This window comes from Rutilus rutilus (genome assembly GCF_951802725.1).
Source record: "Rutilus rutilus genome assembly, chromosome: 11".
Taxonomy (NCBI): Eukaryota; Metazoa; Chordata; class Actinopteri; order Cypriniformes; family Leuciscidae; genus Rutilus; species Rutilus rutilus.
Genome location: NC_140216.1, coordinates 30,007,521 through 30,030,368, shown reverse-complemented (window position 1 = coordinate 30,030,368; position 22,848 = coordinate 30,007,521). Strand labels below are relative to the sequence as shown.

At 36.4% G+C, this 22,848-nt stretch overlaps 4 protein-coding genes across 9 annotated transcripts; 3 read left to right on the top strand and 1 right to left on the bottom strand.

Moving 5' to 3' along the window:
• Positions 1-1,171: 1,171 nt before the first annotated feature.
• Positions 1,172-4,876, top strand: LOC311300009 (fMet-Leu-Phe receptor-like). Its single transcript, XM_084424060.1, has 3 exons — positions 1,172-2,865; positions 3,433-3,922; positions 4,019-4,876. Exons 2-3 carry the CDS (start codon positions 3,434-3,436, stop codon positions 4,496-4,498), a joined length of 969 nt encoding a protein of 322 aa, XP_084280186.1. The 5' UTR covers positions 1,172-2,865; position 3,433; the 3' UTR covers positions 4,499-4,876.
• Positions 4,877-5,012: 136 nt separating this feature from the next.
• On the top strand, positions 5,013-11,155 carry LOC311300007 (formyl peptide receptor 2-like). Of its 5 annotated transcripts, none has more exons than XM_084424051.1 (5): positions 5,013-5,140; positions 7,645-7,706; positions 7,812-7,869; positions 8,688-9,240; positions 9,345-11,155. In XM_084424051.1, exons 4-5 carry the CDS (start codon positions 8,689-8,691, stop codon positions 9,891-9,893), a joined length of 1,101 nt encoding a protein of 366 aa, XP_084280177.1. In that variant the 5' UTR covers positions 5,013-5,140; positions 7,645-7,706; positions 7,812-7,869; position 8,688; the 3' UTR covers positions 9,894-11,155. The 5 variants fall into 5 exon arrangements, with proteins under 5 accessions (XP_084280177.1, XP_084280174.1, XP_084280178.1 ...); XM_084424048.1 differs by adding an exon at positions 5,430-5,552 and having other exon boundaries at positions 7,645-7,869; XM_084424052.1 differs by having other exon boundaries at positions 5,013-5,552; positions 7,827-7,869.
• Positions 11,156-14,677: 3,522 nt separating this feature from the next.
• LOC311300127 (fMet-Leu-Phe receptor-like) lies at positions 14,678-15,885 on the top strand (the record flags this gene model as incomplete). The annotated part of the gene is made up of 2 exons (XM_084424261.1): positions 14,678-15,226; positions 15,385-15,885. 2 exons carry the CDS (start codon positions 14,678-14,680, stop codon positions 15,883-15,885), a joined length of 1,050 nt encoding a protein of 349 aa, XP_084280387.1.
• A 1,420-nt stretch (positions 15,886-17,305) lies between these two features.
• Positions 17,306-21,008, bottom strand: lim2.4 (lens intrinsic membrane protein 2.4). 2 transcript variants are annotated; one of them, XM_084422476.1, is made up of 6 exons: positions 20,805-21,008; positions 19,185-19,398; positions 18,898-18,963; positions 18,596-18,745; positions 18,348-18,482; positions 17,306-17,621 (listed from the first exon to the last, which is right to left on the bottom strand). In XM_084422476.1, exons 2-6 carry the CDS (start codon positions 19,357-19,359, stop codon positions 17,560-17,562), a joined length of 588 nt encoding a protein of 195 aa, XP_084278602.1. In that variant the 5' UTR covers positions 19,360-19,398; positions 20,805-21,008; the 3' UTR covers positions 17,306-17,559. The 2 variants fall into 2 exon arrangements, with proteins under 2 accessions (XP_084278602.1, XP_084278603.1); XM_084422477.1 differs by lacking the exon at positions 18,898-18,963 and having other exon boundaries at positions 20,805-21,004.
• Between the last annotated feature and the right edge of the window lie 1,840 nt (positions 21,009-22,848).

The window sequence follows — 22,848 nt, the reverse complement described above, 5'->3', positions numbered from 1 at the left end:
TGAACAAACATGCATGCTCACACACATACACACACACACACGTTGTTGGGTTTCCATTTTTTATGGAGACTTTCCAGAGACATGATTTTTTTTACTGTATATTATATCCCCTAACTCTACCCTTAAACCTATCCATCACAGAAAACTTTCAGCATTTTTACATTTTCAAAAAACATAATTTCACTTGATTTTTAAGCTGTTTTTTAAAATGTAGGGAAAACCAGGACCACACACACACTTCCACAAACACTGGCTATTTCTATCCTGTATATCCTGGAATAAGTGAACCCTGGAAAGCATTATTTGCAAACATTGGTCATTGTTCTCACAAAGATACAAGTATGCTCACACATGGACACCGATACACAGCATTTACCATGGGATGTACCACACTTGACTTTAAAGAAACTGAGAAACCACAAGCTTACACAAATGACCTCTCTCAGAAAGAAATGTAAAGATGAAACCATGCCAATTAAAAAAAAATATATATATCCCATAGATGTTAAAAGGGTCAGGCAAAACTTGTCTCACTTGATTCTAGCAACACAATACACATAAAAAGGGTTAATCTAACTCTGTGTTTTTCAGCTCTACTCCTGGCGACCCACCTACCAGTATGTTTTAGATGTCTCACAAATTGAACCTTTAATTTTTAAGAGTGTAGCTCCATTTCCTCACCACCAGAGGGCCACCTCTGCTAAATTTCCACTGACGTCACTCATTTGTTGGTCATATTCATTGTGAAATCTTCAGTGCGTATTATACATTTAGTCATTTAGCAGGGGCTTTTATCTAAAGCGACTTACAAATGAGGAGAGCAATAGAAGCAGCTAAACCAACAAAAGGAAACGTACGTAAGTCCTGCGACAAGTCCCAGTTGGTCTAACAGTTCACACAGCAATTTTTTTTATTAAAAAAAGAAATGATAGAATAGAAAGAGAACAGAAAGTGTTAGTATTAATGGGCCAAGTGTTGACTAAAAAGATGTGTCTTTAGCCGTTTCTTGAAAATGGCTCTGGATCAGTTGCAGAGGTTTGACAGTACATGCTGGAAGGTCTGCCAAGAAAGCATTACAATAGTCCAGCCTGGAAAGAACAAGAGTTTGGACAAGGAGTTGCTCCGATAAGAAGTCCGGATCTTCGTAATATTGTATGAGGTAAATCTGAATGGGGCAGTTCTAGCAATGTCCCAGCAAACATTTGGACATTTAATGACCGTTGAAAAGACGTCACATCCCGTCATTGTTGAAAAATAGTTCCAAAATGAAAATTTAACGGATGTCTTTGATGTTATCTGTTCTATGTTACATGCATACCGATTTATGCCATCCTACCGTGACTATTTTTGGCCAGGGACACAACGTTGCCGTCGGACCAATGATTGCTGGGGTGGTATGTGAATTTTAACTGATCTTCAATCACAACTCCAAGGAGAAGTTGTGATGAAGTGTTGGGTTGGCCAAAACCACAAGCAGTTCGGTCTTGGAAAGGTTGAGTTGCAGTAGGTGATTAGAGAGGTAGAGTTGTGTGCATAGCAGTGATAGGAGAAGCCATGTTTTTGTATGACAGATCAAACAGAGAAGAGAAGTGGTCCCAGCACTGAGCCCTGAGGCACCCCAATAGCTGTTGCAACTTAGACACCTCAACCCTCCATTACACCCCGAAGTACCGACCTGAGAGGTAATACTTGAACCATGGGAGTGCGGTTCCTGAGATGTCCTTTGTCATGAAGGTTGACAGGTAGATCTGGTGATTAACTGGTGTATCAGGTGTTGTCAAAAGCAGGAGACAGATTATTGTATAGATTACTGATTATTTGGAAGCTGCTCATGCCAGTCTCGGAGCTTCAAAAACCGGGAGCAGGGCAGTTTTAGAGTGGCCACTTTTGAAGCCAGACTGTTTGCTGCCCAGGAGGTTGTTCTGTGTGAAAAATGCAAAGGTTGAACATGACTCGCTCAACTGTTTTTGCAATAAATGAAAGAAGTGATACCGGTCTGGGTTTAGAGTGGGTTTCTTTAGCAGTGGGGTTGTCCAGGCCTGCTTAAATGCTGTGGGAAGAGTGCAGGTACAACTAAAGAAGAAATGGCTTGAAGGAGATAAGTTAATAGGCTCAAGCAGACACGTATAGGTGATTGAAAGGGTGAGTTTGGAGACTTCTGCCTCTGAGAGCAGAAAGAGGGAGGGAAGAGTGTGTTGGAGGTTAAGATGTGTTTGTTGGTCTATGGTGTGGACAACTGGACGCTGATGGTTGTTGTTTTATTAGGTACTGCCTTGTGTCTTAGATGTATTATATTTTGATTGTTTTAGGCCTATTTCTTTACTTAATTTGACAATTTCATGATTTACTTGTTAACTTTGAATTTGCATTGGCTTGCTATTTTTCTTTAGTTCTGTTAAACCTGTTAACAATTTACATAGAATTATGATATTAAACATATAGTAAAATTCCTGAGCTTCCCTTGAATAGCCTTTAGCACAACAATTTATTTAAATGGCTTTTTGTAGTACTGAGATCTAGTGTAGAATAGAATTTGATGTGTCTGCAGATAAAAATTGCACATCTCCTCCCTTTTCCTGCCTGCCTGTCTTTTGTTGCCAAATAGCACGTTTTAGAATGACTGTGCATAAGATGCCGTAAAAAAGCCTGTCCAGAATTAAATGAAAGCAACTGCAAGAGATGTCAATGAAGTTGCTTGTATGTTTATCTGCACACTGGTGGCACAATGACTATTTAATTCTTAAACATAGTCCATGCTGAACATATTCAGAAAAGATTATAAGCTGTTTATCCCAAGACTGAGAGTTTGGGCTGGTTAGTACAAAAAAAAAAAAAGAGGAAGAAGAAGAAGAAGAAAAAAATCAGGTAAGAACATTTAGTCCTTTTCATTTAGATTTAGTTCACCTTTTTGAAAGAATTTTCTGAAAACAATATAGGATAAAGGATGAGCTTAAATCAAATTTATTGCAAGAATCTGATGTATTAAATATATATTCTATACTGCATATATTGAAAAAAGCTTTAAAAATTTGTTTTAAACAAATAATATATAAGAATATAAATAATATACATTTATCAAAGTGAATCATGTGAATCAAATCCTAAATGAAATAGGAGCAGAGCAGTCAAATAAGTTCTGGTTATGATTTAGCAGGGTAATTCAAAATCTATAGCTGAAATCAATGTTCTTATTATGACTTCTAAGTAAACCCTATCTGTTTAATAATCTATACCCTCTTGGTTGCCAGACAATGTTTGACAATCTCATCATGTTTATTTAACTGTGTGGTGGTGACGCTCGTGAAACTAGCATGGTTAAGTTGTGCAGAATGTGTAGGCAGATCAAAGTTGAGTGCATAAGCGGATGTAGGTTGACCTTCAGAAGAAAACCTGGAAAAGCATATTTTAAAGATTTATCTGTCTTGCTTGTAGAATGACCTCGAATACAACCCACTATGAGAAAACAACAGGGGACACTGTCTTCCTCGCCATCATCATTTTCCTCGGCACCACTGGGAACTCTGTGGTCATCTGGATGGCCTGCTTTCGCATGAAGCCCAACGTCACTAACGTTTGGTTGGTCAATCTGGCAGTAGCTGACCTGATCTTCTGTCTGACACGATTCACTTCACTCCTCAAAAAAATTGTATTTGACCACTGGCCTTTTGGGGTCTTTCTCTGCAAGTTCAATATTTTCTTCAAGTACGCCAACATGTTCTGCAGTGTTTTCCTTCTGGCTGTCATCAGTGTGGATCGAGCGCTCTGCATCTGGTGCCCAGTTGTTTCTAGAAAACGGCGGACGTTATGTGCAGCTCGTGTGGTCAGTGTGGGAGTTTGGATTGTGGCGGTGATCTTTAGTTCACCTTATTTGGTGTACCGGCAGGTCTACCCTGGTAAGAACAACTCCAGCAAGTGCAGTGAGGTCAGAATGGCTTTATAAATTACTCCATGTACCACCTTGCATAAAAAAAAATCTGATTTTGTTAGTTTGAATATATAATTATAAATTAATTTGCAGGAGAACGGAGCAGCAGAAGCAAGTAGAAGGTATGTCTACTACTGCATTCGTTTCATCTGTGGATTCCTGTTGCCCTTCCTGGTCATCCTTATCAGTTACATACTAGCTGCTGTTGGGATACGCAGAACACGGCTCTCTGGCAAATCGAGGCCTCTGCGGATTCTTGCTGTATTGGTCTGTGCCTTTTTCCTATGTTGGGCCCCCTACCACTTTCTAGGACTGGTCAAATTGGTTGATAAAAACAACAAGGTGGTAAAAGTAGGATGGAGAATGGCTTCAAACTTAGCCTATTTCAACAGCTGCATTAACCCATTGCTGTACTTCTGCATGGGACTGGATTTTAGTCAACGATGCAACCAAAGTCTGTCTGGGATTTGTCACAGAGCTTTTATGGAGGAAGGCCAAATTCTGTCACAGCAAGGCACTGGGGAGGAAAGCTGTTATTCCATTCCAAAGACTGAGTGTGTCACTGAAGTTTAAGAGTTTTTACTCTTTTTCTTGTTCAATTGTCAGGTTTATCAGCTAACTATTTTTTTTTTATGCATTTTTTTTATTATTAGTATATAACACATTGAAAAATGAACATACCTCTGGTCTTCTGAATAAAATATTCAAACTAAGATCATTCGTAATATTGATGTTTTTGAATTTATTAAATAATTCTGCATTTTTATGATCGGTTATGCTTGTCTACATGTGTATGATTGTTAACCGGACGACATTGATAAGCCCACCTGAGGCAGGAAAAGAAAGCGGAAATTATATGTGGCCTAATATAAAGGAATGAACATTTTTCATTGATTCTTTAATATTAACCATTGCAATAAATGCACAGTGTATGAAGCTGTGATGAAAGCTTTTGATTCAATTTCTTTTCATCAGAAAAAAGCAAACACATTTTTCCTGGTTCAAATGTCTTCTAAACCTTTAGGTCCTTGTAGCCTAACTGAGCACAGCACACTGACATAAAACATATCTGCAGTGACACTGCAACATTAAAGGTTGTGCAATATTGCAAAAAGATGACACCCAATTCTTAGTACTCTAATTGATGCTTCCTTATTAGAGAGAAAACGGACTCGAACACTGGGGACTTGAGACTCGATTCGGACTCGAACTCAGGTAATGGTGACTGGACTCGGACTCTTCTTTGGTGACTCGGACTTGGACTCGGACTCGAACACTGGGGACTCGAGACTCGACTCGGACTCACTGATATATTGAGGGCAGGGATGGGGAGTATTTCAGATACTTGTTTTTAAAATCCGTATTTGAAATACAAAATACTATTTTTTTATTTTAAAGCCTTTGGAAAAAAATCTAATGTAATTTGTATTTAAATACATTTAAGATGAGTATTTTTGTATTTTCAAAATACGCAAAATCCTTTGCCAGTCAACCTGTTTATCAGTTTATAGGCTACCGATTTTGTGCATCAACTAGTTCAGACACGCCCCCTTCCCCCAACCCCAACATTTATGCATGTGAGCTGCAGTACAACTCAGCATTGGATCAGCGATTTTTCTGGAATAAGGTGAGGATGTCATGATCAATTCTACTTGTTGATTGAAGTTAAATTAGTGCATTATTCAGATTTGCCTTCAGTTATCATGAAAGAATAAAAGAGCACAGACAAGTGGGGAAAATGCGTTTTGATCGGTTGTTGATTTTTATCAACTATAGTTTGTCAAATGTGTTTAAACCATTACTTCATGTTAGGGCTGGGTGATATGACACTACATATCATAGCGATGATATAAAGTGTGAATCGATGGAACTTTTTCTAAATCGTTTACATAGATAGGCCTATTTGTGGGGCAATTTTAAGCTGCAAATTTATCCGTGCAGCTTTTATTGGAACTTTAGAGTGGCAAAAGAAGCACCGATGAATGATAGCCTACGCCACAAAACATCTTCAACGTTTAGTTTTATTCATAAAAAAAAATTGTATAGTGAATAGTAAATAGTATAGGTAAATATAGTAAAAAAAAAAAATATATATATATATATATATATAGGTAAATAGTGTCAAATTAATTTAAATGAATTCTAATTAAAAATTTAGATAAACTTTCTAATTTTGAAACCTGATATTGAGAATTGTGAAACCATGATATATTTTGTTACTGAGAAGTAAAATTAAGATTTTGGTCATATCACCCATCTATATTCTTTGCTAAATAGCAGAAAAGGTTCCCACAGTTTTACATACAGTATGGATTTTTTAATAGTGTTCACCACAAGTAATATACTACATTGTAACCTGGTTAGAAATAAGTATATAAATGACTGCTATTTTGCATAAGTTTATTTGTAATTGCCAGCAAGAAAAAAAAAAAGAAAAAAAAAAGAAAAAGAAAAAGAAAAGAAAGAATGACAGAGAGGGCAAAGAAAAGGTTAGGAATTAAAAGTCAGTAGGCCTATGTAGCTTCTTCATTCACCTATACCTGCACTGGATGGCCAATTTCACATGTATTTTGTGTATTTTCAAAATACAAAACACTGTATTTGTATTTAAAGGTGCTCTAAGCAATATCACACGTTTTTTAGGCCAAAACATTTTTTGTCACATCCAGCAAACATCTCCTCACTATCCGCTAGCTGCCTGTCCCCTGAAAACAATGTAAAAAAGCGCGGTCTCTGTAGACATGTAAATAAAAAATTTCACACAGTATTTTGTATTTGTATTTAAATACATTTTTCCACACAGTATTTTGTATTTTAAATACATTTCCATGTATTTATGCCCATCTCTGATTGAGGATACACTACCCTGATGTATTAAAATGGGAAACGTTTTTCTTTGCATTGTCAAAACTATCCCCATTCACACGAATCCACGAAAGCTACTAAAAACGCTGTATTATGCTGCCAGGCCAGTAGTTGGCGATGTCACTTTGTAAAGAAAAACTACGCGCCTATGGACTGAACACGTAATACGCATGCGTTTACACAGAGATGATACCAATATTGTTTCCTAAAACTTACAATTTGAATCCTACTGTCAAAGGTTTGTGTTTTCGGGCCCCAAAAATGTCATTGTCGTGTTATGAACAGCCAAAACGCATAAAAAGTTTTCTGTTTTTAGTTGAAAACTGTGTCATGTATAAACTGCCACTGAGTTGTAGTCGACAGCATAATCACCTGACCTGGGATTTGAGGCTATCCTGTAGTGTTGTCAAAAGTACCGACTTCGGACTTGTGTCTTTGAATACTTAAATATGCAATGTCAAGTCAGGTAAAGTCACCTTTATTTATATAGAGCTTTATACAACATTTCAAGGTTCATACAATGTTTCAGAGCTGTACAGTTATAACAGGAAAATTATGCATTTCGGCTGCTGTTCAGCTGAAGTCAGTTCAGTGTTGATTCAGTTCTGTTGTAAAGATCATCAATTATTAAATTAGTTAATTTCGTCTCGAAGCAGTTCTACAAAAAATGATGTCATCGTTTAGTTCAATTCTCGTTTAACAGCGTAAGTACAGTCAGATCAATAATGTTTTTGTTTTTTTTATATATTAAGTTACATAAATAATATATGAATGTGCCAAAGCCACACTTCACTTACAACAATTTTGTTTATTTTGTGTAAGTCTCCTCCCCCTTTCCATTTATCTGTCTTTAGGGAAAACACATGAACATCCTGTTCTATTCGGCTAAGGAGCAAAAGGAAGAGAGCAACTACAAGTAATATCAATGAACTAACCACAGATTTATTTTTTAAGCATAGCAAAATGACATTTTAACAGTCATACACAGCTCCTATTGACTCATTTACAAAGGATTTCACAGTTTTTTTCCCTCAAGATTGATGGATTGGTCTGATTTGTGAAAACACTGATGTGTACAGGTAAGAACATCCACATCAATTCATCACAAGATTATATATATTTCTGTCCTCATTTTGTACCAAGTTTTTTTATTTATTAATATTATTATTATGGTGACACTTTACAGTAAGGTTTCATTAGTTAACATTAGTTTATTAGATTAGTTAACATGAACTAATTATGAATTGCACTTCTTCAGCATTTGTTAATCTTTGTTAATGTTAATTTTGAACATTTACTTCTGCAAGTTTTCCAGTTAACACAGCTAACATATCTGAAGCAGGGCAACAGTTTTTCTAAAAACAACAACAACACTGGGATAAAGTAACTATGATAATACCTAAATGTTTGTATCTGTGATTTCACAGAGTAATTTAAAATCTATAACTGACCTTGTTATTTTTGGTGCACCAATATAAAATTTGTGTGGCAGTACTGATATCCAATTATTTATAATGACATCTGCCAATACAGATAACGATAGCCAACGATAGTTCCGATAGTTTTGTGTCAATTGTCCCTGATCATCAGCTGTTTTTAAACAAACGGCCGATACAATTATTGGCTGATACATCGGTGCATCCCTTGTTATTGCTATCCCTTGTACTTTGTGATCTAATGTACTTTTAACAGCACTCATAACACCAAAAGTGATTTTCTACTGCCTGATGGTTGCATCTTACAAAATTATGAAAATTGTATCCATTTGAGCATTTTAGAATTTTCTGAGTGAACCTATGCCAAATTAGTCTTCCAAGTTGTCTTAGAAATTAATGTCAAGACAGATCTATTGTTTAAACTAAAGGAACATTTACTGATTTTTCTGTCTTGGTTATAGAATGACTTCCAATACAACACTTCTCCATTATGCCCACTCTGATGTCTCAAACCACCATGAGAACACTACAGTGGACATCGAAGTCATCATGAATGAAGTCAGCATTATCTTCCTCGCCATCATCGTTCTCTTCGGCACCACTGGGAACTCTGTGGTCATCTGGGTTGCCAGCTTCCGCATGAAGCCCAACGTCATGAACGTATGGTTGGTCAACCTTGCAGTTGCTGACCTGATCTTCTGCCTGACACGAGTCCTATCACTAATCTCAAGCCTTTTCTTTGACTACTGGCCTTTTGGGGTCTTTTTCTGCAAGTTCAATGGTTTCTTCAAGTACGCCAACATGTTCTGCAGTGTTTTCCTTCTGGCTGTCATCAGTGTGGATCGAGCGCTTTGCATTTGCCGCCCAGTGTTCACCAGGAAACGACGGACGTTATGTGCAGCTCGTGTGGTCAGTGTGGGAGTTTGGATTGTGGCGGTGATCTTTAGTTCACCGTATTTTGTGTACCGGCAGGTCTACCCTGGCAAGAACAACCTGAGCCACTGCTCACTGATGGTCAGCATGGCTGCACACATATATAAATAATCATGCATATGCATTGTTATATAATGATTTTATTTAGTAAATATATTAATGCCATCATTTTATTTCATTTGCAGCATAAAGGAGCAGCGGAAGCAGGTGACAATTCAGCAAAGTATGCCTACTACTGCATTCGTTTCATCTGTGGATTCCTGTTGCCCTTTCTGGTCATTCTTATCTGTTACATACTATCTGCCGTTGGGATACGCAGAACACGGCTCTCTGGCAAATCGAGGCCTCTGCGGATTCTTGCTGTATTGGTCTGTGCCTTTTTCCTATGTTGGGCCCCCTACCACTTTCTAGGACTGGTCAAATTGGTTGATAAAAACAACAAGGTGGTAAAAGTAGGATGGAGAATGGCTTCAAACTTAGCCTATTTCAACAGCTGCATTAACCCATTGCTGTACTTCTGCATGGGACTGGATGTTAGTCAACATTGCAACCAAAGTCTGTCTGGGATTTGTCAAAGAGCTTTTATGGAGGAAGGCCAAACTTTGTTCCAACGGGGCACTGGGGACGAAAGATGTAATTTCATTCCAAAGACTGCAGGCAGTATGGGCCCTATTTTAACAATCAAAGCACATGGCCTTAAGAGCACGGCACAAGTGCACTTAGGGCGTGTCTGAATCCTCTTTTGCAACAGGGAAAAATGGTTGGCACAGCGCATGGTCTAAAAGGGTTGTCCTTATTCTCCTAATGAGTTTTGGGCGTAACATGTGTAGCGTCTGGACCAATCAGACACACACACAAATTATTCATTATATCTAATGAATAATCCAGCAAACTCACTCTCCCAACAAAGGTCTATGAAACTTCCCCCAAAAACTAACATCACAAATTAATCTAACACACTGGCAAAACTGTAACTGATAAGACTGATAAGAAGTTTTATGACCCCAAAAGGAATTTCCAGAGAGTTGTGACTCTCACTTAATTCTTACTGAGAAGGAGAAATAAACCCTGTTAATCCTATATATTCTATATATAACAACTTGAGAAATGTATAAACATGTATCCAATTTTCCCATCTCATGATTTTCCTTTTATGTGGTTTGGCCTTTGTTTTCTTGTAAACTCTATTGGGTTAATGTTTCAGACTTTGCATACTATGGTTAACCAAAATCATATGTGTGGCATGTTTGGTCTCTATAAACTCCAATCTTCGTCCCCCATTTGTTAATTTACATTACATTTTGCTAACTTTGTGACGCATTAGTATTATAAGAATCTTGAAGATTCTCTTCTTAAACACCCAATGAAATTAGATATTCAAATGCCCTGCTAGAACACAATGGGTCGTAAAAATTTCCCTCCAAAGGGAAAACTTCTTATTGGCTCACACACCCCCAGAGGGTGTGACATCTTCACGCTTTAAAAATCACTGATCACAAGATCAGCTCGCTTACTCTCTTAGTCCTCTCTTAGTCCTTTTCTGGAATCCTGATGTGAAGATGATGCTGAACTAGAAGTTTTCTAAGGACCCCTAAGCTTGTGCCAGGCTGCGGTCTTGTCTTTCCATTCACCAAAGATCCTCTGACTCCCACTGGTTCTCTCTCATCAAGACAACATCAGCAAAGATCAACTGGAGCCTCAACAAATTGCATCAGGACAGTTTAATTCAAATGGGCGAGACATGCAAGTATCGAACTTAGTCTCATTATTTGAAACATTAAGTATCCTTACCCCTTTTAAAGAAGGGCGTGTTAGAACTAAACTGATGGTTTGCTCAAGGCCGTTGATCTGCTGAATTTCAAACAATGCTACAACTTCTTGCTTTCCTGAATTCTGCTTCGATTCTCTTTCCCTTGGTAAACTGTATGCATGTATGTATGTGTATGTTAGAATAGTTTAAGTGTTAAGTCTAGTTAATAAAGTCTTGTTCATGTCACACGTAAAGTTGTCTGTGTCTCAAGCTCATATCTGGAGTCTCTAATCATGGATCTTGACTACTTGCTCTTAGTAGTACTGTAAAGTAAGAAAGACATTTCCCATGCCCCGGAAATGTAAATTTCTTAGAATTAATAAACAATTAACATTGAGTGTTCACAGGACAAACAGGTTAATTGATTGTAATATTAATTTACAGCATTAAGTTAATTATATTAACTGATCCAAATATTCATAATCAATTATAACCAGTTATTATTGATTTTTAATATTTCATAGTGCTAATTTGCTACACATGCAATAAACCAGTCAGAGTCTTATCTCCCAATCCACTCGCGTGATGGCGGATTTGTTATTTACATGGGTGAATTTGCAAGTGGAAAAACAGAACGCTTCTCTAGCGAGGAAACGGACCTGCTTGTGAGCGAGGTTAAAGCGCGTTGTGGACCCGCCTATAGGCGAACATTACTAACACGCTCTTTAAAAAAAAAAAAAAAAAAAGCGCCATTGACTTTAGGCCAGGTTTCAGTTGGTAAACGGCACAGTCTATTTCAGTTTCTTCAAAATAGCAACGCGTCAACAATGCGCCTGAACACACCTCATTTTCAGACCAGCATGCCCATGGGCGCACAAATGCATTTGCTATTTAAACAATGTGGCGCATGACGTGAAAATGATAACTGCGTCAGGCTGAAACTAGCAAAACACACTTGCATTGCGCCGGGTGTAGGATAGGGCCCTATGAATTTTTATTCTCTTTTTTTGTTAATTTATCAGGTCTATCAAATAGATTAACATTTAAATGCATTAAAAAAAAACTTACAGAACGAAAAATTAATGTAGCTACCTCAGTGTGGTCTTCTTAAATCAGTAGTTGAGGCCTACATGAAATATTGTAAAATGAAAATTAAGATAATTTGTAATGTATTACTTGTAATATAATTGATGTATTGTATAAGGCCTACATGTAATAATTTATGTATGTTAATGCAACAGTACATTTTAATGATTGTTTATGCTAGCCTATGTCTAGGTTTGTTAAATATTAAGCTGACGTGGATAAGATTACCTGAGGCAGGAAGAGAAATAGGAAATTATTATTGGCCTAACATGTGGAAAATTTTAGACCACGTCTGCATGATGATTGGATCCATCTGAGTTTACTTATCATTCTGTTTCTTTTATTTCTGTAATATTTACCTGTGAAATAAATACATGTCTAAGAAAATAAAGCTTCTGCTGCAGTTTTTCTATAACAAAAAGGCCTCAACATGTTGTCCCAGTTCAAATGTCTTCTGTGATAATCGAAAAACCTATACATTTAGGTCCTCATGGCATTGCTGAGCTGAGCACACTGAAATGAATCAACTAATAGTAGTGTTGACAGACGGACAGACAGATATAGATAGATAGATAGATAGATAGATAGATAGATAGATAGATAGATAGACACATAGACAGACTGGCAGCCATGACGTGACAAGACGCTGATGGTGTGAAGGTTGCGGAGTTGCTGGGTTCCTCATCTGCATCTCCCACAGTAAATGATGAGCCACTCAAAAACAGTTTATGTACTGTGCCAGGGTACAGTTGCAATCCTCTGGCATCAGCCAACTAAAATCCCAATCCAAGCCACTCCAAAAACTGTAAAAACATCCCAGGAATGATATGGCTATAGGTCAGGAACTCCTTCACAAAATACTCCATCAGGTGCCAATTCTGATAAATGGAACAAAATTTCTACTCGGCACAGCTCCTTTTATCTACAATTTCCATACCTTTCTTTTGCAGTAGAACGATGAACTCACATTTAATAAACATCAGGAAAAATCAGAGACACATACCAGCACCAAACTTCAACACAAGACAAAGAACAGAAGATAACTGAGAGTCTGAAAATACACGATGAGGAACGAGACACTAATCAATGAAACAATGGAAACCAAGGAATCAGGAACTAAACACACAGGAACTGAACACAGGCAATACAAGACAAAAGAATTGTACAAAAAAGTAAACACAGACATAGGGTAATCGTGACAGACAGATAGATAGATTGATAGATAAGAAACACTTAAACATTTGTCAATGTCTCCTCCCCCTGCTTGCTTGTCTCATCTTTGTCTGCAGAAAATATACATATTAATAGCCAGAAAAGTTACTGAAAAGTAGAGATGAGCACGCCCTGGTGTGATGTCAAAGAACCAGCCACTGATTTATTTACTAGCATAGCAAAATATAACTTTATTACTCACGCTTCCATTGACTCCTTCGGGAAGGATTACTTCAGAAGTGTTTCAGTTTTGTAAAAAACACTTGATGCTGTGTACAGGTAAGAACACCCACATCTAATCATTCACAGTTTATTAATAGTTAATATTTTATTTTATGTATTTATTTCTTAACTTTTCATTTATTTATTTTCCAGGCCATGCAATATATAATTGTATATTGTATAACTGTATATATAAAATTTGACACTTTCAAGAAAGAATTATATATGGAATTTTCTTTTTCTGAAAGTGTCAGATTGTATTATTTATTAATCTACTGTAAACTGCTTCTAATTACTTTTATAACTGGTAACACTTTACTAAAAGCCTTTATGTACAATGCATTATAAATGTTTTCATAATATATGCTGTAGTGAATTATATTGTTTCATAATATATAATAATTGTAACCAAAGTTAAAATGCATTATAATATTTGCCCATTCTTTATTACATCTGAAATTGGTTGTTTGTCATGTGTTATAATGTATTATACTTTATAAAGTTGTAACAATGTATTATAATATATTATAACTGTGGTTATCATAAGGTGCATTTCAAGCTATAATAAATGCATTAAAAACGTTTATAATACATTTATACATAAAGGCTTTAAGTAAATTGTTACCAAACCTTTTTATCTGAAGCAATGTTTTACAACATAATTGTGACTAAAGAATACATTTATGAAATCCTAAATGTTTGTACACTGTAAACAATAAACCTGTGTAATTCGCTGTAAAAATACATCAGCTGTGGTTGCCAGAACATTTTAGGTTTTAGAGGACTGAACTTAATCTTATGGTAAACATTCTTTTAATTAAATTAATTAATGTTCATATTCCGTTTAAATAAAATCTGTTTCATACCTGTGTAATACACTGATAACCACCATATAATAGAGTTATAGAGGCACATGGTAAGATATTACAAGTGAGCTCTCGATACCGCGCTCAGACAAAGACAAGACAAAACAGGAGTGTCAGAGCTCTGTCACAAAACCAAGAAATAAAAAAACAGAAGTGACAGAACCCTCACATTAACAATCACGAAAGGGTTTTATTTTGTCTGACAGCATCTTCTATGTGCAAAATTATGAAAATTGATAGTGATATTAAATATATCTTTGACCATTTTTGAAATTCCTGTGGCAAAGTAGTCGGCTTACAAATTGACGTCAAGAATGAACAGATCTGTTGGTAAACAGAAAACTGAAGGAACATTAATGGTTTTATCTCTCTTGGCTGTAGAATGACTACCAATACAACTCTTCTACATTATGCCCCCTCTGTCTCAAACCACCATGAGAACACTACAGTGGACCCTGAAGCCATTGTAAAAGCAGTCAACATTGTCTTCCTCTCCATCATCGTTCTCTTCGGCACCACTGGGAACTCTGTGGTCATCTGGGTTGCCAGCTTCCGGATGAAGCCCAGTGTTACTAATGTGTGGTTGGTCAACCTCGCAGTAGCTGACCTGATCTTCTGCCTGACACGAGTCACTCCACTTATCAGAGATCTTTTCTTTGACCTCTGGCCTTTTGGAGAGTTTCTCTGCAAGTTCAATGGTTTCTTCAAGTACGCCAACATGTTCTGCAGTGTTTTCCTTCTGGCTGTCATCAGTGTGGATCGAGCGCTTTGCATTTGCTGCCCAGTGTTCACCAGGAAACGACGGACGTTATGTGCAGCTCGTGTGGTCAGTGTGGGAGTTTGGATTGTGGCGGTGATCTTTAGTTCACCGTTCTTTGTGTACCGACATGTCTTCCCTGGCAAGAACAACTTCAGCAAGTGCTCACTGCAGGTCAGAGTGTCTTCACAAATGCCTAAAATGATTTTTTACTCACATCTGCATGTACTATAGAAAATATGCGAATATGAATTTGTGATTTCATTTACAGGAGAAAGGAAGAGTATTTATTTAGTAAATATATTAATGCCATCATTTTATTTCATTTGCAGCACAAGGGAGCAGCGGAAGCAGGTGACAATTCAACAAAGTATGTCTACAACTGCATTCGTTTCATCTGTGGATTCCTGTTGCCCTTCCTGGTCATCCTTATCAGTTACATGCTAGCTGCTGTTGGGATACGCAGAACACGGCTCTCTGGCAAATCGAGGCCTCTGCGGATTCTTGCTGTATTGGTCTGTGCCTTTTTCCTATGTTGGGCCCCCTACCACTTTCTAGCACTGGTCAAATTGGTGCATAACGACAACACGTCAGTATATATAGGATGGAGTTTGGCTTCAAACTTAGCCTATTTCAACAGCTGCGTTAACCCAGTGCTGTACTTCTGCATGGGACTGGATGTTAGACAACAATGTAACCAAAACCTGTCAGGGATTTTTCATAGAGCTCTTATGGAGGAAAGTCACTTTTTGCAGTCCCAGGAACGCTTAAGGAACGAAAGCTGTAATTCTTTTTCAAAGACTGCAGGCAATGAGCGTATGACGTATGTTTAAGAGAAATTTGTTTAAAGCAAACTTTTTCCTTATCCAGTTTGGCATTTTGAAAAATTTGAAATAAAATGTATATCAGAAAAAAAGCTGCCTATTGAATTTCCATATGAAATGCTTTTTATGGTTTTAGTTTTTATATGAGATCTATAGCGTTAAAATTGTTCTTTGCTGCCTGCATTGCGTCCTCTGCAGTTTCAATCTAAAGACATATATTTACAAAATGAACCCAGATCCAAATAAGCAAAGTTCATTTACCATTATATTGTCAGATTGGAAATATCAGCCTTTCCCCATACAAATAGGAGCTGTACTTAAAAGTATTTAACCTACTGTATACAATTAAATAATTATTGACAAAAGTTAAAACTATAATATGATGCATTCAGATTTAAGTTTCTCAACTGTTGTCTTAATAATTAGTACCATTACTTTGCTTTGAAAATTTGAATTTGTTCGATCACTAAACTATTACATTATTAAACAACATTTCAGGAATATTGTTCAATTTGAAATTCTTTGTTCAAATGTGTTTGACTAGTTTGGGGGAATTCATTTGTTTCTCGCTTAACATAACCTAAACAGGAACATTTTGTTGTTGTGGGGACTGAATTAACATGTTTCCTGCTGATATCTCACCACCTGTTATCTGTCATCAATGTTCTCCCAATTCATGTTTCTTGTAATAAAATGTAACATACACAAACATTTCTCCAAAACTTTCAAGTCCTAATAGCACAACTGAGTTTTTAAAGTTGTCGGTTTTTCACTATTTTTGTAAAGATGCAAGATATATTAAAACATGTGACCTTCTTCAGAAAAACCCCAAAGGAGGAAATGAATTGCATTTTTAAGTATTTGAAACCCACTTCTACTTTTTTGACCTTCCTTGGTATACAATTTTATTTAAAGAATTGTTCAGAACAGGAAGGACCCTAGCTCATTTCTATGAATAAAAACCAAATAATTGGTAATGCATTTATATATAACTTTTTGTGTATTTAAAAAAAGTGCTGACATGATTAAAGTAAAGCTTTGTTAAAACTGCATAATTACCAAAAAAAAAAAAAAAACACATGATATAAAATTTCTTTTTTCTTCTTTTTCTCTCACATATGCACAGTGTTTAACACAGGATGCGCCCCACTTGCTGACTATGTAATTAAGCTGCAAGTGTGAAACTGTGAGTCTGATACTTATGACCATATGGTGAAATAAATGCTTAAACGCAAAGAAGCTGCATTACTAAAGGTGAAACTATATTGCAAAACAAATTACATAACTACATGCATGTGCAATCTGTAACGTCTAACAGCATGGACAGATGCTCTAAACATGATAACTAGCAAGTATTTATGCAATGCAATAATATTCCAATGCATATTGTGTATCAATAGAGAAACTTAAACACAGACAATTATTTGATTTGATGTCGATTTTTTATTGAAAAAAATTATGAAAAGTGAAATAAACATTTGTGAAAACTGGTATATTTATCTGTGCAGAATTATACAAATATATTTGCAAGTCCTTTAATGCTGTTTTAGGCTATTGAGATGGTGTATTTTTGAAGTTTAGTGTTTTAAGGCCTAACGTTAAGCAATCCTCATAGATCTGATGAAGGTCCTGATGATTTCCGGGCCAAAACTTTCTGCTGCTTGCAGTTTTAATTGCTTCAGGTTAGCGACTTCCAACCACTCTTCTGGATTCATACATTCTGTGAGCACACATGTAGAATATCCCTGCAACAGACAATTTCCAAATCACAAACATGCAAACAAGTGTGAGTATTTCTTCGAGACCGACAAAAATGAAATAAATAGATTTACTTAGCTCTTTTGCTAGTTTTAACCATTAATGGGACTTAATAAAGAGAGCATTCACATTTTTATTGTGCTAACCATAAAGATGTGTGTAAAAGTGATGAGGATGATTCATTTATTTAGTATTTTATGCATTTTTGTAACACTTTACAATAAGGTCTCATTTGTTAACATTAGTTAATGTATTAACCAACATGAAGCAATGCATTTGTTACTGTATCTGAATCCAGCCGTTCATTGGTTGTTCATGTTACTTCACGGTGCATTAGCTAATGTTAACAAATACAACTTTTGATTTAAATTATGTATTAGTAAATGTTGAAATTAATATTAACAAAAGATTAATAAATGCTGTAGAAGTGCATGTTAACTATAGGCCTAACTAATGTTAAACCTTTTTGTAAAGTTTTACCCATTTATTCAGGAGTTTGTTCTGCATGGTTTTGGTGTAGAACTTAATCATGATGTCTATAAGGTCTTTCAACCACATCCTGAGGCATATCAAAGCACATTTCCTTGATTCTTTCCGTTATGCACCAGTAGAAAATTGCATAACTTTTAACACTCCCTCTGTTCTACCATTTGAGAAGCTTATCTGGGTCAATCTTTGCCCGTTAAATAGCAGTCTATGAGGTTTTCTGTCACCTGCAAAGAAGGTCATGAGCATGGCCACCCATCCTAGTATGTAGGACCAGGAGAAGCGCCAGTCTCCGAAACGCTTGCCCAGGAAGCTTAGGGTTACGCCAGTGTAGATCGCCATAGCCAGCAGCACAAACAGGGCTGGGTGTGAACAAAGCGATGGGTTAAAAAAATGTATAGAGGAAGAGTAATACCATCAATATTTGACCTTGACCTTTTATCCACATTTAAATATGCATATGTTTATGACTTACTGGAGATGAAAAACATGATTCCTGCAGCAAAGGAACGACTGAATCTCTCAAAGGCAGAAAAATGGGCAAACGAGAGGATGCCTGCCATGATGCCCGCAAAGCATGCTATTCCTGAGAGGATCATGAATGCCCGTGTGGCATTCCAATATGCTGAGGAAAGAGACAAGAAATGTTCTCAAACCAATCCTAAAGAAGGGTATCATCCTCCTATTATCATCCCCCCAAAAATCCCAACCAATTATTGTCACTGTTTGTTTGATTTTTCTCATTTGATCTTTAAAAAACTGTCCCTGCGCAATCACCTTGAACGACCCACAGTACAGCTCCTGTAATCTCAGATGCCATCTTATTAGACCACTTTGGTGCGCCTGTTCAGAATACGAATGTTCAACACAAACCAGTCTAAGGAGCTCTGCATAGCAAAAAGAATAAACCACTGCCATCTACAGGCAAAAAATGGTCTCAAAGCTCAAATGCAGGTGCCAAAATTCTTGTATAATGTTATAGGGGACTTTAAAAATAGCGATAGCGCATATCATAGACACACAAAAATATGTTTCTGGGGTTTGCATGAATAAAATTAGTTTACCTATACTTGCTGTCTGCATGTAGCACTTGTTGGCCATGCAGTACCTCCACAGGCCTTGATGGGCATAGCTGCCTGAGAGGCGATACTGCATCCAATAATCTGTTGCCGTGGAGACCACTATTAGGATGTTCCCCACAATGGCACAGAACAGGCCGCCGCCCATAAAGCTGTACATCCTGACACACGCTGGGACTATGCAGGAAGGAGATATACACTAAAGAGATATGAGAAATGAGTCATGAAAAAGTTTCGATTTTTCACATACAGATGCTTATACTGTACACACATTCATAAATGGCACACAAAGTGGCACAAAAACAATTTTATACAAGATTCATCTAATTAAATCAAATGATTTAAGTTGAAATTACTTAAATATCCAAGTTTTTTACAGTTACTCAATTTAAACACATTATAAATTTGCAAATTAGCATTACTCAAGCTTCACAATAATTTTTAGGACTTAAAAACAAGATTTTAGTAACGCTTTACAATAAGATCTCAATTATTAACATTCGCCAATGCATTGACTAACATGAACTAACAATACGGAATATATTTGTACTGCATTATTTAATCTTTGTTAGTGTCAGTCAATAAAAAATGTTCATAGTACACAGTGCATTAACTAATACTAACATAACTTTTGATCTTAAAAATGTATTAGTAAGAATAATAAATGTTGTAGCAGTTTTCTTCATGGTTAACTAATGTAGTTAACTCATGTTGTAAGGTAAAAAACCTTTAGTTAGTTAACATTAGTTAACTACATTAGTTAGCATGAACTAATAATGTACTGCACTTATACAGCATTTATTTAATCTTTGTTAATGTTAATTTCAACATTTACTAATACTTTATTAAAATTGTGTTAACGTTAATGCACTGTGAACTAACATGAACAAACAATGAACAGCTGTATTTTATTAACTAACATTAACAAAGATTAACAAATAGTAACAAATGGATTGCCCATGGTTAGTTCATGTTAGTTAATACATTAACTAATGTTAACTAATGAACCTTATTGTAAGTGTTACCGATTTTCTTTATACTTAAGTCGTTATTTTTCTTCGCACTGGGAGATTAAAAATACAGATGCTATAGGCCTTCTCATTATACTTCAATATATTGCAAAAAGAAACCTGTCCCATTGAGACATATGAACTTAATGATATTCCAGGTTAGATAGTCATTAAGAAATTTCGGTAACACTTTTGTTTAGGGTCCAATTCTCACTATTAACTAGTTGCTTAATAACATGCTTATTACTAGGATATTAGCTGTTTATTAGTACTTGTAAAGCACATATTAATGCCTTATTCTGCATGACCATATTCTGCATCCCTTAATCCTGCCCAATACCTAAACTTAACAACTACCCAACTAACTTTTAATAAGCAATTATTAGGAGTTTATTGAGGCAAAAGTCGTAGTTAATAGTGAAAATCTGACACTATTCTAAAATGTGACCGAAATTTCTGCAATGTAACGTAATGGACATGCTCATCATAAAATAACAAGTTCCATTCACACTGCATTGACGTCTCAATCAGCGAATCAAATATTAAGGATATTTACAGAAATATAAAAAAACCATGGAAGTTTTTCATCGCTTACCTTGTTGCTTCTGAGGCAAATCCCTCTTTGCTTATCTTCACGGGAAAGAGGGAGTGAGAGAGTGGAGAGGGAGGGAGAGATGTTAAGAGGCAAAAGAGAAATGGACAACCTCTGTTGCCCTTTTTTGTTGATGGTGGCAAAATCCTTTAAACGCTACCTCCTCTGTCTCTGAAACAAATACACTTGAACTGGTTAGGGCAGGGGCCCTGGTGTGTCTGACTTTTCACTGTGTGTATGCATGATGTCAATGGTCCTTCTTTTGTTTGAAGAGTAGACTGTTCTGTAGCTGCACATATTCAATGGATTGCTTTAGTGCAGCGGTCAATGCAAAATGCTGAGTTGCATGGTTGCTTTGACAGGGGCCACAGCATGGCTACACGCAGGCATACCTATAGTTTAAAATGCAATAAACCCAATGTTTCCCATTCCCAAATCGAATTACTGAATCAGTTTTTCGATATAGTTCACACATGAGGAAAAATTACACGTGGATTAAATTATGATCTGAAAAAATCTATCAATGTAAGTGAATGAACCAGGCAACAAGCTATAGAGAACCCAGATGTATTTAAAGAGATAGTTCATCACAAAATGAAAATGCTGTCATCAATTACTCACCATCATGTCGTTCCAAACCGTAAGACTTTCGTTCATCGTCGGAACACACATGAAGATCTTTTTGATGAAATCTAGGAGCTTTCTGTCCGTCCATTGACAGCAACGCAACTGACACTTTGACACTTCAAAAAGTTCATAAAGAGATTGTAAAACTATATGAATTGAGTGGTTTAGTCCAACATTTCTGAAGAAACACGATCGCTTTATGTGATGAAGGTTCGGTCGGGCTTCGGTTTCTGTTTGCTGATCAATGTTTATATGTGAATAAAAGCCTAAATTCAATCTGTTCATCATATAAAGCGATCGAGATGAACGACATGAGGGTGAGTAATTAATGACAGAATTTTCATATTTGGGTTAACTATTGGGGAATGTGTGATCACAGCTGTGTGTAGTGTAGATGACTTTATTCCTATGAATTACATTACTGTTGTTAGGGGATGTACAGTTAAAGACCCAAGGACCAGATATGATTAATCAAGACCCGGAGTCAGAAGTGCAGTCAATTTAAGACAAGAGACAGAATTATAATAAATTAAAGAGAAGTTTTACTGAAGATAGTTTGCAGTTTCATCAGGCAGAAGTCAGCTTCAAGACTCACACAGGAGTTTGTAGGCCGCCCCGCTTACAGTTACAAAGATCACAGTAGTTATACCCTTCACCAAGGTCTAAGCTACGTCCTTGCTTCAGGTTGAATTGATTCTGATTGGCTAAGAAATAGATAAACACACATTTTCCACACATAAACAGATAGTCTGAAGCATATCTCCTTTGATTATGCGTCTGACACTCGTACCCTGAATTTAGGCACGTCGTGCCTTTCCAGGTCGCAGATCTGGGTTGCTGGGTGCCAACATGTCTAAGAAAACAAGTCAGTCAATCTCCAATAATGCCACTAGTTCCTTAATCTGTAACCAAGAATGCTAAAACAGAATATATTATAGAATATATGAAAAGAACATTTCAGTAATCACACTGGTAACTTCTATAACAAAGTAAAATCTTACAAGCCTAGAGAAGTCATTCAACTCATTTGATATTTAGAAGGAAAAATATTGATTAATACCTTGATTTGAATCACTCATTAGATATACAAGCAGCAGTGGATTCCAGAATCAACCCCTTCAGTCCCCCGTTTTAGACCAATGTGGGGTCCAATACCGCCACATCTGGTCTTTCCATAGAGGCTGCTTCAAAATATTAGATTTCTGACCCATGCTCCCCTGTCAGGTTATAATTTTGATAAAACAGACAATATCTTTTTTCCTTCAAAGACTTAACATGATTAAAATATCCCACATAGCACATAGTACATTATTTATCTCCAGAACCTATTGACATAACACAGCTGTTGATCATTTTTGCTAATTTGGTTTTATCATCGACTTAACTGATTACAAAACAAGTACAAAACAAGCTGTATTCC